We start from the raw sequence: 23,187 nt of genomic DNA, 5'->3' as shown, positions 1-23,187 counted from the left end.
ATTGTTTTGGGGTTTTCTAGTTATTTTTGTTCCTTTCTTTCGTTCTCTTCCCTTTTGATTTGATGACTATTTTTAGGGTTTATGTTTTGATTCCTTCTTCTTTCTTGCATGTGTATGTAGTATAGATTTTTGGTGTGTCATTACCATGAGGTTTATATATAGCAACCTATATATATGTGATTATTTTAAGTTGTTGATATCTTAATTTTAAATGCATTTTAACAACCTTGCATTTTTATCCCCCTCCCCACCACGATTACTCTTTTTGACACCACATTTTACATCTTTTTGTTTTGTGTATCCCTTAACTATTTATTGCAGCCATAGATGATTTTACTAATTTTGTCTTTAACTTTCCTACTTAGCTTTGCACATGGTTGATTCACTCACTACCTTTACTGTATATTTGCTTTTACCAAAGAGTTTTCTCCTTCTGTAATTTTCAGGTTTCTAGCTGTAGCCTTTTCTTTTTTGCTCAGAGAAATCCCTTTAACATTTCTCGTAAAGCTGAGCTCTTTTAGCTTTTGTTTGTCTGTAAAACCTTTGCTCTCTTTATCAAATCCAAATGAAAGCCTTGATGGGTAGAGTATTCTTAGTTGTAGGTTTTTCCCTTTCATCACTTTAAATTTATTGTACCACTCCCTTCTGGCCTGCAGAGTTTCTGGTGAAAAGCCAGCTGATTGCCTAATAGGAGTTCCCTTGTATGTAACTTGTTGCTTTTCCCTTACTGCTTAATATTTTCTCTTTATATTTAATTTTGCCATTTTAATTACAATGTGTCCTGGCATTAATTTCTTTGGGTTGATCCTTTCGGGACTCTGTGCTTCCTATACTTGGATGTCTGTTTCCTTTCCCAGGTTAGGGAAGTTTTCAGCTATTATGTCTTCAAATATGTTCTCTGCCCCTTTCTCTCCCTTCTCCTCTGGGATCCTTATAATGCAAGTGTTAGTACACTTGATGCTGTCTCAGAGGTCTCTTAAATTATTCTCATTTCTTTTTATTCTTTTTTTTTTTTCCTTTGTTAAGCTTCAGTGGTTTCCACTACTCTATCTTCCAGCTCACTGGTCCGTTTCTCTATATCATCATCTAACCTGTTGATTCTGTCTAGTGTGTCTTTTACTTTGGATATTGTATTCTTCAGCTTTGCTTGGTTCTTCTTTATATCTTCTAAATCTGTTAAACTTCTTACTGTCTTCATCCATTCTTCTCCCAAGTTCTTTGATCATCTTTCCAGTCAATACCTTGAACTCTTTATCAGGTAGATTGCCTTTAAACTTCACTTAGTGCTTCTTCTGGGGTTTTATCCTCTTCCTTAGTTTGGAACATGTTCCTCTACTGCCTCATTTTGCCTAATTTGCTGTTATTTCTATGAGTTTGTATCACCTTGGATAAGTGGCCTTTTGTAGACGATGTCCTGTGCATTCCAGCAGCGCACTCCCCTCTGGTCACCAGAGCTGTATGCTCTGGAGGTGCCCCCTCTGTGGGCTGCATGGATCTTTCTATTGTGGCGGGCTGACTACTGTGGGTGGTCTGGTAGGCATGGCTGGCTCCCAGTCCAGTAGGTTGCAGGCCCTGCCTTGTGCAGAGGGTGCAGCTACTGGTTGGGCCAGGTCACAGGGTGGCTGGCTGTGGAACCCTGGGTGGTGGGCAGGGCTAGTGCTGGCCTGCTGGTGGACAGAGCTAAGTTCTGAAGTAGGTAGTTGCAGGGCCAGGGTTCCCAGATCTAGTGTCATCCTGCTGGTGGTTGGGGCTGGTTCCTGACATGGCTAGGTGTGGGTTCTGGTGTGTCTCAAAGCTGGTACTGGCCCACTGGTGAGTAGGGCTGGATCCTGGGGCAGCTGGCTGAGGGGTCCAATGTGTCTTGGAGCTGGTATTGGCCTGATGGTGGGTGGGGCTGCAGCCTAGGGAGTCCTCAGGCTGGTGCTGGTGATGGCGTTCCTGTGGCTAGTGACAGCTCACTGGTGGGCAGAACCAGGTCCTGGGGTCTCTGGCTGCGGGACCTTGGAAGTCCCGGTGGTACTGCCAATGCACTGTGTGTAGGGCTGGATCCTGGACCCTCTGGTGGACAGGACTGTGTCCTAGACAGGCTGTGGCCTCAGGGGTTCTTAAGGTTGTCTCCTGCTGGTAGGTGGGGCTGTGTCCCCACACGGCTAGTTGCTTGGCCTGAGGTGTCCCAGTACTGGTGCCAACAGGCTGGTGGGTAAGGCCAGGTCCCAGTGCTAATAAGCTAGAGGAAAGATACCAAAATGGTGCTTGCCAGCACCAGTGTCCACATGGTAGAACAAGCTGCCAAAAGTGGCTGCCACCAGCATCTCTGTCCCCAGGGTGAGCTCCAGTTGCCTCCTACCTCTCTAGGAGGTTCTCCAAGACCAGCAGTTGGGTCTGACCCAGACTCCTTTCAAATTACTTCTTCTGCCCTGGATCCCAGAGCACGTGAGATTTTTGTGTGTGCTCTTTAAGAGTGGAGCCTCTATTTCCCACAGCCCTCTGGTTCTCCCAAATGTAAGCCCTACTGGCCTTCAAAGCCAAGAATCTAGAGGCTCATCTTCCTGGTGTAGGATGCCCAGGCTGGGGAGCCAATATGGGGCTCAGACCCATTACTCCTTGGGAAGAACCTCTACAATTGTAACTATCCTCTCATTTGTGGGTCGCCTACCCAGGGGCGTGGGTCTTAACCATACTGCAACTCTACCTCTCCTACCCATCACATTGTGGTTCCTTCTTTATATCTTTAGTTGTAGATGATCTTTTCTGCTAGATCCATAGTTACTCTGTAAATAGTTGTGATTTTGGTGTGCCCATAAGTGGAGGTGAGCTCAGGGTCTTCCAACTCTGCCATCTTGGCCAAGGTCCTCTAGAATATTGAATAAAGTCCGTATTCAGAAGTCAAGCAGGAGACAGACATAAACTTGGGATTTGTCAGCACATAAATGTTATTTCAAATTATAAGAAGATTAGATAAGATTACCAAAGGGGATGTGGGTGGAGATGTGTGATTCAGACCAAGACCTGAATCCCAGAGCAGTCCAATGTTGAGCTGGGGAGAAGAGGAGCAACCAATGAGGTAAGAACATCTTCTAAAGGCATCTTCTAAAGGCATTCATTCTCAACATGAAAAGACAATTTCTTGCGTATTTTCTAATTGTAGTATATACACATTTAGATGTAGATAGTGTGGGCAACAATGCTGACAGGCCATTAAGCATGTTTAAGATTGTTCTGATGAGAAATTTCCATTTTTTTTTTCTTCTCAGTTTGTACATGCATAATCATTTCCAGGATACTCACATGCTACACAGAATTGAAAGATGCCCAATTCTGCTATTAAAAAAATGAAGTTATAATTTTCTAGTGCAGAGTGACGGCACAGGAAGACTATCATAAGCAATCTACAGAAGCGCTAACAGAAGGTATTTCTGTATTTGATGTGTACTAATTACCCTTCCTCCATTTTAGATAATGTTCCATTTTCAACATTGAACTTTTCTTTAGTCAAGAAATCCCCAAGTTTATAAAACCTGAGGGCAATTTCCAGTGAGCTTTATCAGGATAGAGGGGCCAAAAGAAAGACCACAGGTATTACTGGGTTATAATCAGTAGGAGGAACTAATTAATCAGCATTATCATGAAACTGCTGCAGGGCAATAGGTTTCAGTAATTAAACATAAATCACGAGGGTATGTTGCAGGCATTATAAAAATAGTGACCTGATTTCACTGGGTATCAACTAGTATTTACAAAGCTACTTGAATTTTTCTGTTGCTCTGCATTGCTGTTAAATAATGAGAGTTCTGATGGTGTGGAAACTTCATTTTTCAAGTGCAGGATGATCCCAGCTGAATAAGAAAAAGAATGATTAAGGGAGGGGAGGAAGGTAGGCCTGGCATCAATTTGAACAAATTTTTCTTTTTCTGAAGGCTCATGTCTCCAAGGTTATGATAATAAAGTCATAAACATGCCAGCCACTTTAAGGGTCTCAGGATTAATGAAGACCAAGAAAGATGAAATGATAAACTGTGAGCCAAGCCACCATTAGTGCAAAGCTCTAACAGAGTAACATATCCGCCACCAGTATTCTCAGCAGCAATATATTTAAATACAAAGAGAACTACGTATACATGATATTGTCATATAAATATTTCCTTTATTTTTCATGGTTAAAAATTTTAAAAATTTTATTTTCTTTCTTTATTTAAAAGCATACTTTATTAAAGAAACAAACACTGGAAATGTGGATTCTTTTTGAGAAATAATCTTCCTCTTCACTGATTGATAGATATGAAGAAACCAGATTTCTATACCAACTAATGGAAAATTAACCACTGGTGAGTCTAGTTCCAATCCCAAATCAAGGACACACATGTTTGTTAGTACTGATTCTGTCCACTCAGTTGAAACATTCCCATTCCTGAACTAGATTAGCTACTGAAATTCTAAAAATGCCCATTTTCCTGGGTATCCTCTTTTGTCAAAGGGTTTAGTATTTATTATGTTTGTTATTTACAGTAATTGACATTTACGAAAAGTGGAGAGACCAGAGAAAACACTCCATAGTATGTAAGACCTTTATCTCTTTCTTTTTAAATGTTCTTAGTAGACTGTAATACTAAGCAATTATATTTAGATCTTCATGACTTGAAGGTGTCTTGAATATCTCTTAATCTGCTTTTTCCCTTCAAATTTCTTTCCATTCTAAAGAGAACATTTTTTCATCTTAGTACTAATCCTGTAGAATTTAAAAAAAAAAAAAAAAAATGAAGATTCTATGTTTCCTACATTTTGAATTAAAATTACCAAAGCAATAAACCCTATAAGCATCATTTTTTTTCTTATTTAAATACTGGTACTTTCTATTAACCCTGTTTCAAATTTAGAGTTATATATACATTGTGAAGATGTCCATGTACACAAGTTTCTGCAGAACCTCCAATTTTATTATAAAACTTCTTCCTCACACACATTAGAGAACTATGTATGTTCACTTTCACATGTTTAAACAACCCAAGAAGGGTGGCATATTTTAAAGTTAACAACACTTTTTATCATTATAAAAACAGACTGAGATTAATGGTGACCCTAGCATTTGGTTACTCTGACTGACTGATTAGCTAGGCTCCTGACTTTTTATATTCATTATTGTTGGCTAATTTGACACTGGATTGTACATATCACATGCATTTTCCAGGAGATAAAGAGAGAATACAAAACCCACAAATTCTAAGCAGATGATTTTGCTACTTTTAGCACTTCTGGTAAAAGGGCTATTTGAAGTTAAAGAAGAGGAAAGCTATTAACAAAAAGAAAAGTAGGGGACAAGTTACCTGTGGATTTCATTTACTCACATTTGGACTGGTCCTCCTTATTGGAGGCTAACTGAAAACAGACCAGACCATGACTTCTAGCTTTATGTTGGTCACTTTCAAATACTCCAATGACACTCTCCAATAATTTTATTATCTCCAGTTTTATGACGCCATACTAGGCCTTTCACACTGTTTATATTTCCCATTTCCATAATCCAAATGCCAAAAAATTACTACACGTTCCCTTATACAGTCAAAAATAGGTTTACTGGAATGTTGTTAGTTATAGCTGAAGGCAGCAACATTTACAACATTTAGCTTTTGTTACACCCATAAACATGTGAAAATTGCTTGCAAAGCAATTGTAATATGAGAAGAATCTTGCAAATATCAATGGAATGGTTACACACGTCTTTCGGCATAATGATTTGGTACTCTACAGAGGCTCCCTGACCACCAGCCTGACCCCCACCTTGATGCAACAAATGCAAGTCCTTATGCCATTAAAATAACAGTATGAAATATCATTATCAGTGTTTAACTATATATACAAATAATGAACTGGCAAGTATCTAGTTTCAAATTAGACCCTTGGAATATGGCAAAATCGAGGCTGGTTATCTTTGCCTTAAACATAATTATTAAAAGCACACTTTGTTGGAAGGGAAGAAGATAATGGGACATTCTCAATGCTCCAATTTGAAGTGACACTTGCCTCTTAATTTCTTGAAAAAGAAGCTTTGAAAGTTATATACATGGGTTTCATTTAAATTATGCAGCAGTCTTTTATTATTATTGTCCCAGATTTTGTTTAATGAAGATCTGTCATCAAATCAAGTATGGTATTTCACAACTATAAGAACTGCAAGAGAAAAAAATGAAAAAGAAACATCAAAATCAGATTCATATGCTATGTTAGAAACAATACTCCTAAATGTAGCTGTGTCCATTTTGAAACTAGTGTCCATTTTCAAAATAGTTAATGAGGATAACTTTTATCTGAAATGATAGATAACAAATGGGAATGGAGAAGCAAAAATATGAAACAACCTAAATGTCTAACATTAGCATTTTGATCAAATAGATTAATACATAACCATAGCATAAAGCAGCTAAAATACTTTTTTTAAATATTTAATAACATGGGAAAATATTTACAATATATTTATTAGAAAGTATACATATGATCTTAGTTTTTGAAAAACATGTTTATATATTAATAGGAAAAGACTTAAAGTATATACAATAGTTATATTAATAGTAGCTATCTCTGTGTGGTAAGAGAACAGTTGGATTTTATTTTCTTCTTTATGTTATTCAACATTCCATTGGTTGATTCTTGGTACTGGCAGTAGTTATGTTCTATAAAGTCACCACAAACACTGAATGAGTAAACACTGAACCACTGCTCTGAGGGGAAACACAGGCTTAAATCCCTGCCAGCCTCTGGCTACAACATTTTTGACAACCAATCCATACATAACCTTGTTTTACATGTTTCTGTGTGAAGACACCTTATTTACTATATACTGTTGGCTTATTAACACTCAACTCCTGGCCAACAGTGCTGTCACTCACGCCTGAACAAAGCTCATCTAACACGTGTATTTCCTCCACAAGACACATCACAGCCTTGCTGTGCTCAGCAACACTAGCCAGCACTGCAGCACCAGTATACTTGGGGGCCTTTTTAAACAGCAAAAGCATCAACAAGACACACAAAAATGTGAGAAACTGTGCACTAACATTCGCTTCTCTGACCGCATCTGCCAATGACTCCGAAAGCATTGGGGTAACTGATCAATGTTAGCTAGTAGGTGAATTCACAAACACAGAATCCACAAATGATGAGGACTGACTTTTTCTTTAGAACAAAATCTTTTTTTCTGTTTAAAAAGAGTATCACCATGGAATTTTTCAAATGGTTATTCTGAGATACTTTCCAAATCTTTATAAAATCCCTGTAAATAGATAAGTTTTGGAAAAAAGGAGGTATTAAAAATGATCTGACCAGAGAAAGACAAATATATGATATCACTTGTATGTGAAATCTAAAAAGTAATACATATGAATCCATATACAAAACAGAAACAGACTCACAGTCATAGAAAACAAACTTCTGGTTATCAAAGAGGAATGGGGAGGGGGGAGGGATAGATTAGGAATACGGGATTAACAGAAACAAACTACTATACATAAAATAGATAAGCAACAAGGACCTACTATATAGCACAGGGAACTGTATTCAATATCTTGTAATAACCTATAATGGAAAATAATCTGAAATAATATATAACTGAATCACTTTGCTGTATACCTGAAACAAACACAACAATGTAAATCAACTACACTAAAAAAAATTTTTTTTGAATGATCTGACTTAAAAAGAATATTAAGGGGAAAAAAAAGGAAGGGCAAGAGTTATGTTTCAATGACTGAAATGAAGCTCAAATCCAAAACAAAAATTATCATCTGGAGAATTTATCTGGATTTTCCTTCAAACACAATATTATGAAATGCAAGCTGCCATACCTAAAAGTTAAAAATAAATAGAAAATGAGTGTTACGGTCCTGAGCGCAATAGTAGCCATATTTGGCCTCAAACAAATCACTTAGCCCTGCCTTTGCAGGGGTAGGGGTGGAAGGTAGGACAGAGGTTCTCTTTGAGAATCTGATGAAAGATATACTCTCACCATAAAACTGTACATATGCATATTCACATAAAATTTTACATACAATTTATGTGCATTTTCAGAGAGCTACAGATTCTAGGTTAAGAGCTCCTTACTGGAGTCAGAAGTCATTACTCAATCCTGACATTAGTCATACTAGGTCAACTGAATATAAATTAAAAAGGAAATTTAAATGAACTTCAAACAAATGACACCCCCTCCAAATTAATAATCCAGTAAATACTTACTGATAATCACTAACAAAACGATAACAGCAACCAAAGCCATGATAGCTTTTATCTACAACACACAAAAAGGCATAAGAAAGATTAATGTCTGACTTGTTAATAAAGACTATCTGTTGTGCTGTTTACCACATTACACGAACTCATCATTGGACAGGCTCATTCCTTGAAAGGTTTCCAAATTTTTTCTCATATGAACTTCTGACTATTTGCATCTTTTTGTAATAATCAGAGTTCCCCAAATTTGAGGGTTTTGGCTTGCCTAGATTTTATTGTTTAAGGCTGAAGAGTAAACAGTAATAATCAAAGCCTTTATGGGCCTGATCTTTTTTGTCTATGATTTCTCACACATTTCTAATCTAAGACCAGGAAAAGAACAATATTTTATCAACTCAGTTCAGAAGTGTCAGGATATTATGAATAAGATTGGCATCCAATACAGATGGTTCAATATATATAGTATAAGGCAGCATTTTTTATAGCACTTATTCTCAAAGTATATTAGAATTCTGTTAGTTTTTGCTCCCCTTACTTTCTTCTTAGCATTTTTATCTTCATTTTGAGGAATATAATTTAGATTTTTCGTGAAGAACCTCATTTAATAAATAACTTGCCTAAGAGCATTCTGTGTGTCAGTTTCACAGTTGAGAGGTGAAACCTTAAGATTAGTCCTTAGCTAGTTAATATTTTAGGTCTACATCACCTCTCTCAATAAAATTGTCACATTCCTCATCTAATCCTTAAATGCATAAATTATAAATTGATTTGATTTTCCTGATGAATTCAAATGAGTCTTGTTTTCACCAAACATTTTCATAGATAATTGATTAAAGATGGTTCATTCAGAAAAAAGATACCCAGTTATTATAAACACATAGAACCCTCTGATGAATATCACAAACAGCAACTAGAAGTAGCTAATGAAATGTTTCTAAAATAAAACTACTGGCTGCATTTTAGTGGCATTACATTCATGACAAGAACAAAGTGACCAAGAGAATACATGGATGCTTTCCAATTTGAATACCAGGTGCCTATTAAAATTATTAATTATGATAAACAAAAAATGTAGAAAGTACTTTACACTGTAAAGTAGTTTAGTGACCAAGTAATCCAGAGAATATATGGAAGCTCTGCATCTTTTTTTTAAGCTGAAAACATTTCTAAAGTAATTTGGAATTTTACAATAGCTTTTCAACTTTACCAAAAATATATCTTAATTTGCCCTGTTAATTTGTGCTAGGCTTAACATTTAGAAGATTTAAATGGAAATATCAATACCAATTTTAAAACACCTAAATAAACGGAGTTTCTAACACTGGCCAGGAAATGTTTACAACCAAAAATGGCAGTAACGTATTCATGCATGTCCAAAGCTCTCTTCTTCCAAACAACATGGACAAAAATCTGTTTCTCATTAAACACATAAGCGCCTCAGAGCCCCATAAGATACTTAAGAGAGGTGTCACTGATTCTCTCTCCCCACCCATTGGATAATTCTGTTCACTTACTTATTTTTAAAGTCAGGTTTATTAAAATATACTTTACATACAATAAAATTCACCCTCTTAAAGTTCATTTTGATGTGTTTTGACATACATACAGTTGTCAACCATCATCTTCATAGTCAAACATAAGACATTTTCATCACTCAAAAAGTTCCCTCATGCCCTGCTGTAGTCAATCTCCACCCCTCCATCCTTAGCCACTGGCAAGCTCTGATCTCTTTTCTGTCCCTATATCCCTTTCCTTAGCTCTTCCCAAATAATCATTATGAAGTTAATCCAGAAAATGGTAGTGATATAGAGACTATTTAAAAATATAAATTAAAAATAGAATTCACTTTCTCCCCTTAAAAGCATACTATTCCTTTGATGTGGACCCCGTAAAGTACAAAATGAAACTCTTTAGATATAGCTAAAAAAAAGCTAGGCAAAATGCACATTATCATTTTGTTAATGGCCACATGAATGAGTCATGTGGGGAGAGGAGGTAGCTCACGGACCTTTTGTTCTTCCAAACTAGTCTGCAGGATAGAAAATTTCTATAGAAATAGAAAATTTATTCATTAAAGAAAAACAGAAAATTTAAATTCTACATAAAGGAGCAATGAAACTTGTTTCTTTCCCTAAGTTCTATTTCTGAAAGTAAGAGGATTCAACAGGTAAACAAAAATAAGCAAATCTAAGGCAACTCTTGAAAGAAATCCTTAGCATATGTCAACATCAAGTTTTGAAAGTTATTGCTAAACTTGAAAATGAGAGACTAAAAACAATGTGGTATATCTAAGATTTTCAACAAAGCCAAAAATGATACACAGTATCAGGAGGAAAAAGAAAAGATCTGTTCATATGACATGAAATTTGCTATAAAATCTTAAGGGAAACATTTTTCTGTTTGATATATAGTAGCCATACTTGATTTAAGCAGTAAATTCATTTCCATAAAATGTTTTTCAGGAATATATTAGCATATAATGATTCCCATTTTTTTCCTTGTTACAAATTTTTCTTTTATATCTTATTTCTCCTATCCAAGTACGAACCAGGTCTGACCCTGCTTAGCTTCTGAGATCAGGCAGGTTGAGGATGGTATGGCATAAGACTGTATCTTATTTCTCTGGAATAATGAGGGACAGTGGGATTTTCTTTTTTAGCCCCATTTGCCATATGGATTCTGACACATTAAACTGCTTTTATTTTTCTCCCCGTCCAACAGAAAATTATATTTTTCTCTGGCTTGCTTTCTGTCTTTTAAATATCTCTAAGTAATGTTATAGTTGCTCCAAAAAGGTACTAAAAATAAATTACAAGTTAATATTTCTTACAAGATAAATCTAGAGGAAGCTAAATTATTAATAAAATGTGGATTACTCTCTACGAAGAAATCCATGAAAACATCCTTTTAGGCACTTCTTGATTCCTTTAGTTATTTCTGACCCATAAGATATTAATTCAACAAATATTTACTGAGTTCCACCATGTCCCAGGTTCAGAAGATATAATAATAAGCAAGACAGTTGTAGTCCCGTTCCCCACAGAGCTTATCACCTAGAGGCCCTTTTTTCTTCACGTCTTTGAATACCGCTGGATATGCTGACGGACCTATCCAATATCTTCCAATTTACTTACTTTGCATCCACGCCACCACATTTGCCTTCGAAGTTGTTTGGATCTGTTGCTAAAAGCAGTTGCATTATCCGATAAGCTTTCTATATCACATAGAGGATGGAGAGAAGGATTAATCGATATAACAGCATTCTTTTATCTAGTCACACAAAGACAAGAAAACATTAATTTCTACTTCTGCAAATCTATTCCCTTTTAAGCATGAAAACAACATCTTTCTTTTCCTCTACCCACAAACTCTGGCATTCTGTATTCTAAAAAAAAAAAACCAAAAAGTAAAAAATGGCTGCAGGTCAGTTTGCTCAATCCACTTTTACAATAAGAGTAAGAGAAGTCTTCCCAGGGCCTCAATGCTTTCAAATAAACTTTTGAATTCTGGTAGAAATACTCTTTAAAAATTCAAATACTTGGCACAACTATAGAAAAAAAAATTTACACACGGAGAAGGCTAGATTCTTAGAAGATATCAAAAGTGACTGATTTTGAAGCAAAACAATATATCTTAAAAGTGTTTAAATAAGTTTTTTGGTTAAAAAAGTCTGTCAAGGATTAATCAGATATTCATTCAGCCATTCATCATCTAAAAAAATATGTGAGTGCCTAATAAGTGCCATGAACTAAGAACAGAGACTAACATCTGTCAGTAAAAAAATGTTACTAAGTCATTAGAGAAAGCATAAGATAAAAATATTAGATATATGTGCAATAAGTTTGAAAAGAAGTGATTAGACCTTATCCTTCTTGAGATCAGGAGAAATACAAAGCACATCAATGTAACAGGACAAAAGAAAAAAATAATCTAATCTTCAACAATGAATTTTTAATCTTTCCATTCTCAACTGATCAATTAAAGAAATAATACAACAATAAGATGATTCAAAGCAAAGGGAGCTACATACAACTCAATAACAAAAAAGCAAACAACCCAATCAAAAACTGGGCAGAAGACTTAAATAGACATTTCTCCAAAGAAGGCATACAGATGGCCAACAGGCACATGAAAAGATGGTCAACATTTCTAATGATTAGAGAAATGCAAATCAAAACTACAATGAGGTACCACCTTGTATCGGTCAGAATGGCCATCACTAAAAAGTCTACAAATGACAAATGCTTAAGAGGGTGTGGAGAAAAGGGAATGCTCCTACACTGCTGGTGGCAATGTAAATTGTGCAGCCACTGTGGAAAACAGTATGGAGGTTCCTCAAAAAACTAAAAATAGAGTTGCCATATGATCCTGCAATCCCACTTCTGGGCATATATCTGGAGGAAACTATAATTCAAAAAGATACATGCACCCCAATGTTCACTGCAGCACTATTTCCAATAGCCAAGACATAGAAACAACTTAAATGTTCATCAACAGATGAATGGATAAAGAAGATGTGGAACATATTACAATGGAATACTACTATGCCAGAAAAAGAGTGAAATAATGCCATTTAAAGCAACATGGATGGACCTAAAGATTATCATACTAAGTGAAGTAAGTCAGAAAGAGAAAGACAAATATCATAGGATATCACTTACATTTGGAATCGAAAATATGACACAAATGAACATATCTACAAAACAGAAACACTCACACAGGGAACAGACTTGTGGTAGCCAAGGGTGGGGGGTGGTGGGGTGGAGGAAAGGATGGATTGGGAGTTTGGGATTAGCAGATGCAAACTATTATACACTGAATGAATAAACAACAAGGTCCTACTGTATAGCACAGGGAACTATATTCAATATCCTGTGGTAAACCATAATGGAAAAGAATATGAAACAGAATATATATATATGTATAACTGAATCACTTTGCTGTACAGTAGAAATGAACACAACATTGTAAATCAACTATACTTGAATAAAATAAATTGTATATAAAAAAAACAAAGTAAACGGAGCTAAAGTTAAAAACGTTAAAACCATAAATGCCATTTTTCCTAAGTCAAGACTCCTCAACTTTGGCTAGAAAAATGGGAGAACTATCAAAACACAGATTAATAACATCAAGAATTATATGAAGTATCTGTACCTGATTTGTCCTGTAGTTCATCTAGTCTCTCCCCTCTTTCTATTACCTTTGTAATATTTTCTTGCATGACATCAATGACTTCATCCACCTGATTCTGAACACTAGTTTAAAAAAAAAGATTAAAAAATAATGCATTCTTCTTTTGAGAATTTTACAGTTTTTGAGACTTTCATTAGACGTGATAGAAAACAGCAAGTTCTCAGAATTATTCAACTCTAAAATGTTTAAGTTTAAGGCTTGTAGCAACAGTCCTTCCATTTGTGGGCTTGATTACTCAGGCAATTAAAAGACAACATGATACAAATAAAGTAATATTTAACTCATAGTTTATTCTTAACTCTGTTTCTTCAAATTAAATATACTGTCAGAATGCTCAGTAACTACAGAACTTAGTCAAATAGCTTGACTCTAAATAATCCGTTTCATTTTCTTTTCAATAGGTCATTGAGGCATCACATAGACACAGCTATAAGCTACTTTTGCTATACATATAGTTCACACACTAAGGCTAACAAAAGAGTTTGCCCAGGTATGTTAGAAGCCTAGGAAAAATATTGAGTTTCCAAAATGGAAAGGTACAGTATGCTCTAGGACACGAAGGCTCAGTGGGTGTAACTCTTCACAGCTCATCAGTTTCCTCTTAAACAGGGTTTAAAACAATGAGCAACACTTGGGAGGGTTTTGAAGCACCCATGAAGGAGCAAAGAGGAAACATTTTTGGTTGTTCTTCAAAATGAAAATATGATTTTCTTCTTTATATCAGGTGATGAGAGCCTGTTCCAACCAAACTTCAGACTGTTCAATGAAGATTTTTTTTAAAATAAATTTATTTATTTATTTATTTATGGCTGCGTTGGGTCTCTCTGCTGCCGCGCGTGGGCTTTCTCCAGTTGCGGCGAGCGGGGGCTACTCTTCGTTGTGGTGCGCAGACTTCTCATTGCAGTGGCTTCTCTTGTTGCAGAGCATGGGCTCTAGGTGCGTGGGCTCAGTAGTTGTGGCGCAGGGGCTTAGGTGCTCTGTGGCATGTGGGATCTTCCCGGACCAGGGCTCGAACCCATGTCCCCTGCATTGGCAGGCGGATTCTTAACCACTGCACCACCAGGGAAGTCCCATGTTCCATGAAGATTTAAACTAAATTCAAAAATTTAATAATTGGACCTCAGCTGCCTACTCTCACTCAGAAGTTACCCCCAGAGTACATAAACATAGAAATGATTAAATGTCTAGTTTTCCTCTGTTGCTTCATTTGACAAATGTCTAGTTTTCCCGTTGCTTCAATCATTTGACAAAATGTTACCTTAAATTAGTTTATGGAATAAGTCATGCCAGAGAAATATTTAAAAGGAGAAATAAAATGAACTCACAGTTCTTATAACTCAAAAACTGTTTAAAATATAAAAACTGTTTAAAGTGGATTACTAGCAACTATAAGTAGATATATGTTTTAATAAGGATATGCAAGTGTTCCTTCTAGTCGGGGAAGTGTATCAATTTATCAAATATCACCTAGGAAGCTTTTAAAAAAATTTCACAATACACATCTCCTCACTGCCCCTCTACTCTATAGTGAGTTGGGAGTAAGGCAGGACATGTGTAATTTTGAAAAAGAGTTCTATCCCTTCCCTGTCACGAAGCTGTATCTTCAAAAAGTTTGCTTTAAAAACAAAATGAAGGCCCATTTAGACACATACGGGTTCGGAAGAAGCATCCTCAGATTCAAGTAGAATTACTATGTTTTATGACAGTCACCCCCCATCCCATGTTAAAAGCACCCACTGATTATCCACACATAGACTTCAGGGTTCATCACAGCTTCCTAGAGTTCTGTGCCTCTCACACAGTATTCTACTAAAGGGTATAAAACTGAAGCACAACTAAAGTGCGACATGGAGAATTCCCTTCTGCCCACACAGATCTGAAAGAGCCCCCACGTGTCTAAGAGGTCTTGTTGCAACTCCTAAGCAGACAGCTAAAGATGTAAAATCTTATACAAGAACAATGGCACAAATACTTAAGCAATTTATTCAATAAATAATTAAGAAGAGCTTACTATGTACTGTTCTAGGCACTAGGAAAACAATACTGAACGAAGCAGACAATAATTCCGGCTCTCATGGAACGTATGCTTAAATGTGCAATGAATGCACTTCGTTAACCTTCAGAGTTGTTTAACAGTCTGTGTCTAACCCATTACTCTATATTATTTACAGCATTTAACACTAAGTGAAAGTATTTATTTATTTACATGCTTATTTCCTGTCTCTCCACACTAGAAGGTAAGTTCAACAAATGCAGAGACCTTGCCTACTTTGTTCACTTTTGTAGCCCCAGTACCTGTAACATTGCTTGGGAAAGAGTATGCACTTAATACTAAACAGCTGAATAAGGGAACAGTTTGGGTATAAGTCCTGCAAAGCACATCCAGCTACTTGAGAAAGAGTTATAAGGCAGATATAAGAATGTAGAGGTCTCCATTTAACTATAATGGAAGCAGAGCTATTGTTTATCAAGGGCCAATCTTGAAATTCCTAGATGGTTACTTTCCATCGTATGCAAGAGATAATGGCCTAAAGTAAGGTGCAACATGGTGGAAATGGACAGAATGTACAGCAGCTCCTACACATAATCAGATTATAGCTATTATGGATATTAACATACCTATACTACATGTGATTTTAAAACAAAACCAAAATAACTGAAGGAATTGTTATGGTCCCAGAATCCCTATAAGCAAAAGACTCCATGGATAATACAGGCAGATTAATTGGAATAGAATTCATAAAATTCCAGATTAAGTCTTACTAGATTATGATAAACCTAGGGGTATTACCTCAACAACATGACACACATGTAATCTCTATGGCTAATGGAAACCACCCAACATTTTAATTTTTCCTGCCAAGTGATTAATAAATTATTGTTACTTTCTCCTTCACATATTACTATCCACTGGTATAACCCTCTTAATCCAGCTACTGTATAACTCTCATTCAATCTTAAAATAACGGAAAATCTCATGACTGTGCTTCTATATTTCAAGATATTTTCATGCCCAGAACACAACTTTTATGGGAAAAAAAAAATCATCTACTTATTTACTTTAATATAAAGGATAATTTTTAAAAAAACAAGTGGAAAGGGACCTCCCTGGTGGTCCAGTGGTTAAGACTCCGTGCTCCCAATGCAGGGGGCCCGGGTTCGATCCCTGATCAGGGAACTAGATCCCGCATGCCGCAACTAAGAGACCGCATGCCACAACCAAAGATCCAGCAAGTTGCAACTAAAGATCCTGCATGCGACAATGAAGATCCCAAGTGACGCAACTGAGACCTGGCACAGCCAAATAAATAAATAAATAATTTTTTAAAAAGTGAAAACATATTTCCCCATGATTTTTTACATTTTCATAGCAGTTACAATACTTTGATTTCTATTTGTATTTTATGTTGGTCTTATCCTCACTATTATACTGTAAATGCCTTAAAAACAGAGATTGTCCCACTCATCTGTTTCCCAGGTCATGTGAAATATGCCTGGTAGAAAATAGGCATTCAACAAATATTTTCTGATCTCAATTAAGTATTTCATTTATTCAAAAATATTTATTAAGGAGTTATTATTATGCTATGCATTGAGGATACTGATGTGAATGTTTTGACCCTCAGCAAGATTACAGTCTAGTGGGGAACACTGGTAGCTAGGATTATATTACCATATGTCAAGTGCCATAATGGAAGGAAGCACATGGTATCAGTCGTGCAGCCTAGATGAATCCAGCCTGGACCAGAGATGGCATCAAGATCCTGGTGCTGAGTTTTGAGAGGTTAAGAGTGAATTGGGCAGAGTAAAAAAGGTGATGGATGGTGGGAAAGTTCTAGGCTAAAGGAATAAGAGGAGGGGATATTTCAGGAACCAATGATTACCTGGATATGGGTGATGGAGTTGGGGCAAGAAAAGGGCAGAGAACTACTAGATTTATAATTTGAGCAACTGAGTAGATGTAGATGATGGTCATTAACTGAAACAGAAAATTAAGGACTCAAAGAAAAAGCAAGTTTTTGAAGGAGGGGGTGGAGATTTATATCATTTCCTGTTAGAGTCATATAGTAGAAGAAAGGACACAAGAGAGAACATACCCAGGAAAATATCAAGACATGTAGAGAAAAGACATTTTAACATTGTTTTAAATCCTCCTTAGAGTCTGACAGCACTTGTGTTCCTGAGATGTCTCTATTCTAATTATCACCACTACAGGGAAGCCGCATGGTGTAGTGTAGAGAGGCCAGGCTCTGGACACAGACAGATCTGGGTTTGCAATTCAGTGTTATCACTTACTATGTATGCGGCTTTGGAAGTCATTTAGCAAGCCTCTTTGAGCCTCATATCTTCTCACCTTTGAAATGAAGATGATAATCTTTCCCGTATGAGAATTAGATGTGACAAGTGTGTTTTAAACACTTAGCATGTGTTTAATGTCAGTGTTCTTCCATTAAGGAAAAAAAAAGCTCATGCTCTGCAACACACACTCATCCGTTATTTTATAAAGAAAATATTTATTTTCACTGTTAACACCCCCATCTTGTGGCCTCTTAAGGTACTGTTGACAAAAAAAGTTTTAAATGTATGCTGTATTTTTGCAAGTATATATAAATATATATATATGCACATACATATACATATATATGTAGTATATATGCTGTATTTTTATAATTATATATATATAGTATATATGTACATATATACATATATATATGTATATATGTGTATCTGTTCATCATGGAACATTCCTTGGGGGAATGAAGTTAAACTTGTTGGACCAAGGCTATAGATAGGAGATTTCCTACCTGTGGCAGAGAAAGTCTACAATTCACTGGAGTGGCATTTACAATGCTACTATTTAATTTAAAAGCAAAGGAAACATTCCAAAGAGAATCATAAATTTTTTATATAGGCATGGGACTATTTAAAATCTTTCCCAAAAATCTTCCCTGAAAAGTGACATTGGAATACTAAAGAACCCATTAAAAGGACCTACTGTATCAGCACAGGGAACTATATTCAATATCTTGTAACAACCTATAAAGGAAAAGAATCTGAAAAAGAATATATATGTGTATAACTGAATCACTCTGCTGTACACCTGAAATTAAACATTGTAAATCAACTTATACTTCAATTAAAAAAAAAAAAGTGACACTGGGCATTTTTGTGGGATTAATCTGTTATCAACATGTCAATCAAATGCAGACAAAGCAACAATGTTGCTGATCCACACATCACAAAAACACCCTGTATGGAAACGTCACACATTAGGCGGTGACAGCACACCTTAAAGAAACTCACCAGTGCTCGCAGTTTTAGTTACTAAACAAATGCCAGGAATCTGTTCTTGGGCAAGTAGCGTGGCAGGTTGTGCTCCACCATTTGGGGCCACTTTGGGCACACGCCTGAGTCGCACCCTGGTTCGATAAGCACTCATGGGGTTGTGCCAAGGGTTAATTTGTGTGTTTTGATGACTGACCACCTTCTGAGTAGGTATGATAAGCCTTCAGCTCTAGAGTAAGAGCCATTACACTTCCTCAACAGTGCCTTACTGTTCTAAAATTCTGTGATCACCAACTTATTATGGTAATTTAATATGCACATACACACATTCACGTGCATGTGTGCTTGGCGCTTACTAACATAGACATATCCCGCAATGCCCACTCTGTACAACTGGCACTGGTTTTGGGGTTCAGCTGGAAAGTCATACTCAGAAGACGCACTGGGCCACGCTCGGTAGCAGGCTCACTCTGCAGAAGGACGTGAGACGGGAAATGAAGCACACCGGCAGGGAAGACACAGGCGTGTCATCAGTGGAGTCCTCTTCTCCAGTGGCAGCTGAGGTATGTATGTGGGTGGATAGAAAAGTCGCTCTGGCTCAGAGAAGGGCAACGGCTCTGCCATGGCATCCTCACTGCCTTGAATGCCTTGTGATTCTTCCAAAGATGAGGATGAGTGGCTTCTGAGGCCATCTCCCACTCACCTCCCCATCTCCCCTAGGACACTGTCATGAGACAGTTTCTCATCACCTCCCAGGTTCTGATGACATATAAGGCTTTCTGCAGGATGTATCTGCAGACTATAAAACCACTTAGCTGCAGGCTAGAATTGGCTCCTTTGTAATAGGGCATCTCACTATTCATACTGCAGCCACCCGGACCCTTCTATTTTGGTATCATCATTTTTGGTGTTTAGGACAAGAACCCAGGGAGCTGGCACCTTTGGCTACTCTTCCTTTGACAATCTATGTAAGTAATAAACTGTCTGAATCTAAGTGGCTCATTGTATCTTTACTGGCTGAATCAGACACTTGAAGCAGCAGAGACTCTCTCTTCTGCTGGCCCTGAAGCAGCAAGCACTGTGGGTTGTACAGCTGCAAGGAAGTGCATCCTGCCAACAACTACCTGAGCTTGGTCAGGAGCTTCAGATGAGATCAAAGCCCTGGCGACACCTCAATTTCGGCCTCGTGAGACCCTGCAGAGGGCCCACCTAAGCAGTGACTGAACGCCTGACCCACGGAAAATGTGAGATGATGAATGTTTGCTGTTTCAGGCTGCTAGGTTCAGGGTAACTTGTTACACAGCAATAGAAAATGAAAACATCCCATTTAGTACTCAAACCAATTTGGTGGTACCTTGATTCTGTATTACAGAATCCGTTAGCTAGGATCAGGCTAAGTGTGGACCTATTTTTTCACACCAACCACTACCTGACTAAAGCCCAAGTATCTAATCAATAACTTTTTTCTTTTTTAAACTGTGGTTTATTATTTATTTATTTATTTATTTTTGCCACATCGCGCAGCACGCGGGATCTTAGTTCCCCCAACAGGGATCGAACCCGTGCTTCCTGCAGTGGAAGCATGGAGTCTTAACCACTGGACCACCAGGAAAGTCCCTCATCAATAACTTGATACCCCATTACAGTACCCTTCCCACTATGTGCCATCTATATCCAGACTTAGGGTAGCAACTACCCCTCCTTAGATCCTGAACCTGGGCCATTCAGTTTATCTTCCAGTTTACCTTTTATAGCTCGGTAAGCTTCCAGGCCTATTTCACTGCTCCATTCATTCCTTCTCCCTTCTTGCCAGGACTCATATGATTCTAATATTAGATACATTCACTACAGCATTATCCACCATCTACCATCAACAATATATACAGAAAAGCTCTAAACTGAAAATTAATGAGCCATAAAACTTAGATCAATAAATGGATTAGGATAAGTAATAGATATGAACAAATTCTGGAAGTATATAAATAAGATACTGTACTTCAGAAAACTAAATCTATTATATTACTTTTATTATCATGCTGAAAATGGGAATCAAGCTATAGATTTAAAACCAAAATAGACCTTGAGATTATGCTAAATAAATGAATTTGATATATAATTAAATTAAGAAAACCAACAACCAGGAATTGCATCTCCTTAGCTATAAGAGGTAACTTTGTGAAAATGAAAAGAATGACTGGGTTTTTACAACCTAGTAGTATTACTCTACATCAAGGCTCAGCAAATTTTTCTGTGAAGGGCCAGACAGATAATAGAGAGTTTAGATTTTGTGGGCCATAAGGTCTCTGTCACAACTACTCAAATCTGTCACTGTAGTTTGAAAGCAGCCAATAGATAACAGGAATGGCTGTGTTTCAATAAAACTTTACAAAAACAGGTGGCAGCCAGATTTGGCTCATATGCGGTAGTTTGCCAACCCCTGGTCCTTGTAGAAATATGATATTCATTTAAACAAATGAGTGTCTCACAAACTTACTGCTTAATTTTTTCATTTCTAGGTCCAAATCTTGGTCCAGATGGTCCCCTTCTGAAAACAAAACACCAAGTACATATTAATGAGAGCATTAAAACAAACACCAAAACAGAAAACACACACACTTGCTGAATTCTAAACATGGATCATTTATCATAAGGAACCACATATTACTGGTACTGATGGAACCTAATGATATTTAATCATGTCTGTACTTCATTGGTACTTAGTGTGGGCCATCACAACCTAATTCTTCTGAATGTTATCACTTTTAATATAATTCTTAGTTATACACAGGTAGTTTTAATCATTAAACTCTGAAATACCATAACAACTAAAGTGCCAGTGACTATGAATAACTTTATGATCAATTATAGAACACTAGAAGTCCGACTACCTTGAATTTAGGCTCTAATGAAATGCTGATTTGGGGGATGGATGTAGAGAAAAATCCATTCAAAACACTAAAATTTTTCAAGTATGTTTTTTGATTACTCATCTTTAAACTTAGCAACATAATTAAAGGGAAATGTAAGAGTCTATGAAAATATTAACATTTCTCAAATTATTATCTCTCCATTATAGTCGAGTGTTGTATCATTTAAACCAATCCATTTTAATACTCTGAAAATTAAAATTTTTGGATGTTTTAAGTAATTTTCCATCTTCTGATGATAGAAAATAAGGTATAAACCATAAAACTCAAAAAAGAATAGGTTCTGTACCAATTAAACACTAATTTCCCATTTCCCCCTCCTCCCAGCCCTTGGCAACCACCATTCTACTTTGTGTCTCTATGAATTTGATTACTCTAGGTGCCTCAGATAAGAAGACTCATGTAAAATGTATCCTTTTGTGACCAGCTTCTTTCACTTAGCATAATTAATGTCTTCAAGGTTCATCCATGTTGTAGCATGTGTCAGAATTTCCTTCCTTTTTAATACTGAGTACTATACCATTGTATGTACATACCATATTTTGTTTATCCATCTCTCCACTGACGGACACTTGGGTTACTTCCACCTTTTGGCAGTTATGAATAATCCTGCTATGAACAGGATTATTGTTCATAATAATCAACAGGTGTTTTTTTTTTTTTAAATTTTATTTATTTATTTATTTATTTATTTGGCTGTGTTGGGTCTTCGTTTCTGTGCGAGGGCTTTCTCTAGTTGTGGTGAGCGGGGGCCACTCTTCATCGCGGTGCACGGGCCTCTCACTGTCGCGGCCTCTCTTGTTGCGGAGCACAGGCTCCAGACGCGCAGGCTCAGTAGTTGTGGCTCACGGGCCCAGTTGCTCCGCGGCATGTGGGATCTTCCCAGACCAGGGCTCGAACCCGTGTCCCCTGCATTGGCAGGCAGATTCTCAACCACTGCGCCACCAAGGAAGCCCTCAACAGGTGTTGATTAATTTTTTAAAACTTATTTCAGAAATTTTATTAGCTTTGTCTCCCTTTCAATACACAGAACCACAGGGTGTGGTAGTGTGCCGGTTTTGTCGTCAGGCCCTTTGGAAGATGTACAGCGTTATTTAGGAGAGAACCTCCAGTGTACAGTTAGCCTGAAAAGTTTTTGTTTCTCACTTACATTTGGGTGATCACTTGTTTAGCCAAAGCATCTCACCTTTTCAATACTGAGTCCTTTGTTGACAGGTAGCTGTTGCTCTAGTCTAAGGCTTCTCACTGTAATTGGCACTATGAGCAATTAGCTTTTTGACTCTGGAAACCTTGTTACCTGTAGGAAATTATCTTCCCACTTCATCTGACTTTCCTGCCAAAAATGATACTATTTCCTGTTATTGGATTGATTTCCATCCTGCAGGCTCTTTTTGCCAATTGCTTCATGGCTGTCAATTACTTTTTATAAAATGTTTTATACAATGCTTTTTATTTGGAAAAAAAAAAAAGCCTCTATAAAAAACTCCACAACATTATAGCAAAGTGGGAGGTAAATGTTTCCTCCCAGGCATACCCTTCTGGAGGCATGAGCCTCCAGAGA

The 23,187-nt window shown here is 36.9% G+C and overlaps 1 protein-coding gene and 2 long non-coding RNA genes across 8 annotated transcripts in view; 2 read left to right on the top strand and 1 right to left on the bottom strand.

The window, feature by feature from the left end:
• LOC309649590 overlaps positions 1-4,708 on the top strand; it is a 42,786-nt gene extending 38,078 nt beyond the window's left edge. Inside the window, exon 2 of the long non-coding RNA XR_014257217.1 lies at positions 3,255-4,708. This is a non-coding gene — a long non-coding RNA (uncharacterized lncRNA). The remainder of the gene's footprint in view (positions 1-3,254) is intronic.
• VAMP4 (vesicle associated membrane protein 4) overlaps positions 4,125-23,187 on the bottom strand; it is a 29,747-nt gene continuing 10,684 nt past the window's right edge. For 4 of the 6 annotated variants that reach the window (XM_082439138.1, XM_082439137.1, XM_082439135.1 and 1 more), the window contains 5 exons: positions 21,194-21,244; positions 13,375-13,475; positions 11,352-11,431; positions 8,224-8,275; positions 4,125-6,165 (listed from right to left, as the gene is read on the bottom strand). In XM_082439138.1, the coding sequence (XP_082295264.1) occupies positions 6,137-6,165; positions 8,224-8,275; positions 11,352-11,431; positions 13,375-13,475; positions 21,194-21,244 (313 nt within the window). In that variant the 3' untranslated portion in view covers positions 4,125-6,136. The remainder of the gene's footprint in view (positions 6,166-8,223; positions 8,276-11,351; positions 11,432-13,374; positions 13,476-21,193; positions 21,245-23,187) is intronic. The other 2 variants (XM_082439140.1, XM_082439139.1) reach the window with 2 other exon arrangements.
• On the top strand, positions 21,252-22,743 carry LOC309649560. The gene is made up of 2 exons (XR_014257204.1): positions 21,252-22,273; positions 22,590-22,743. It is a non-coding gene; the product is annotated as an uncharacterized lncRNA (long non-coding RNA).

The sequence above is a fragment of the Balaenoptera physalus genome, assembly GCF_965194825.1.
Source record: "Balaenoptera physalus genome assembly, chromosome: 1".
NCBI classification, from domain to species: domain Eukaryota; kingdom Metazoa; phylum Chordata; class Mammalia; order Artiodactyla; family Balaenopteridae; genus Balaenoptera; species Balaenoptera physalus.
The sequence above is the reverse complement of the archived record's forward strand: the minus strand, read 5'-3'. Positions and strand labels throughout refer to the sequence as shown.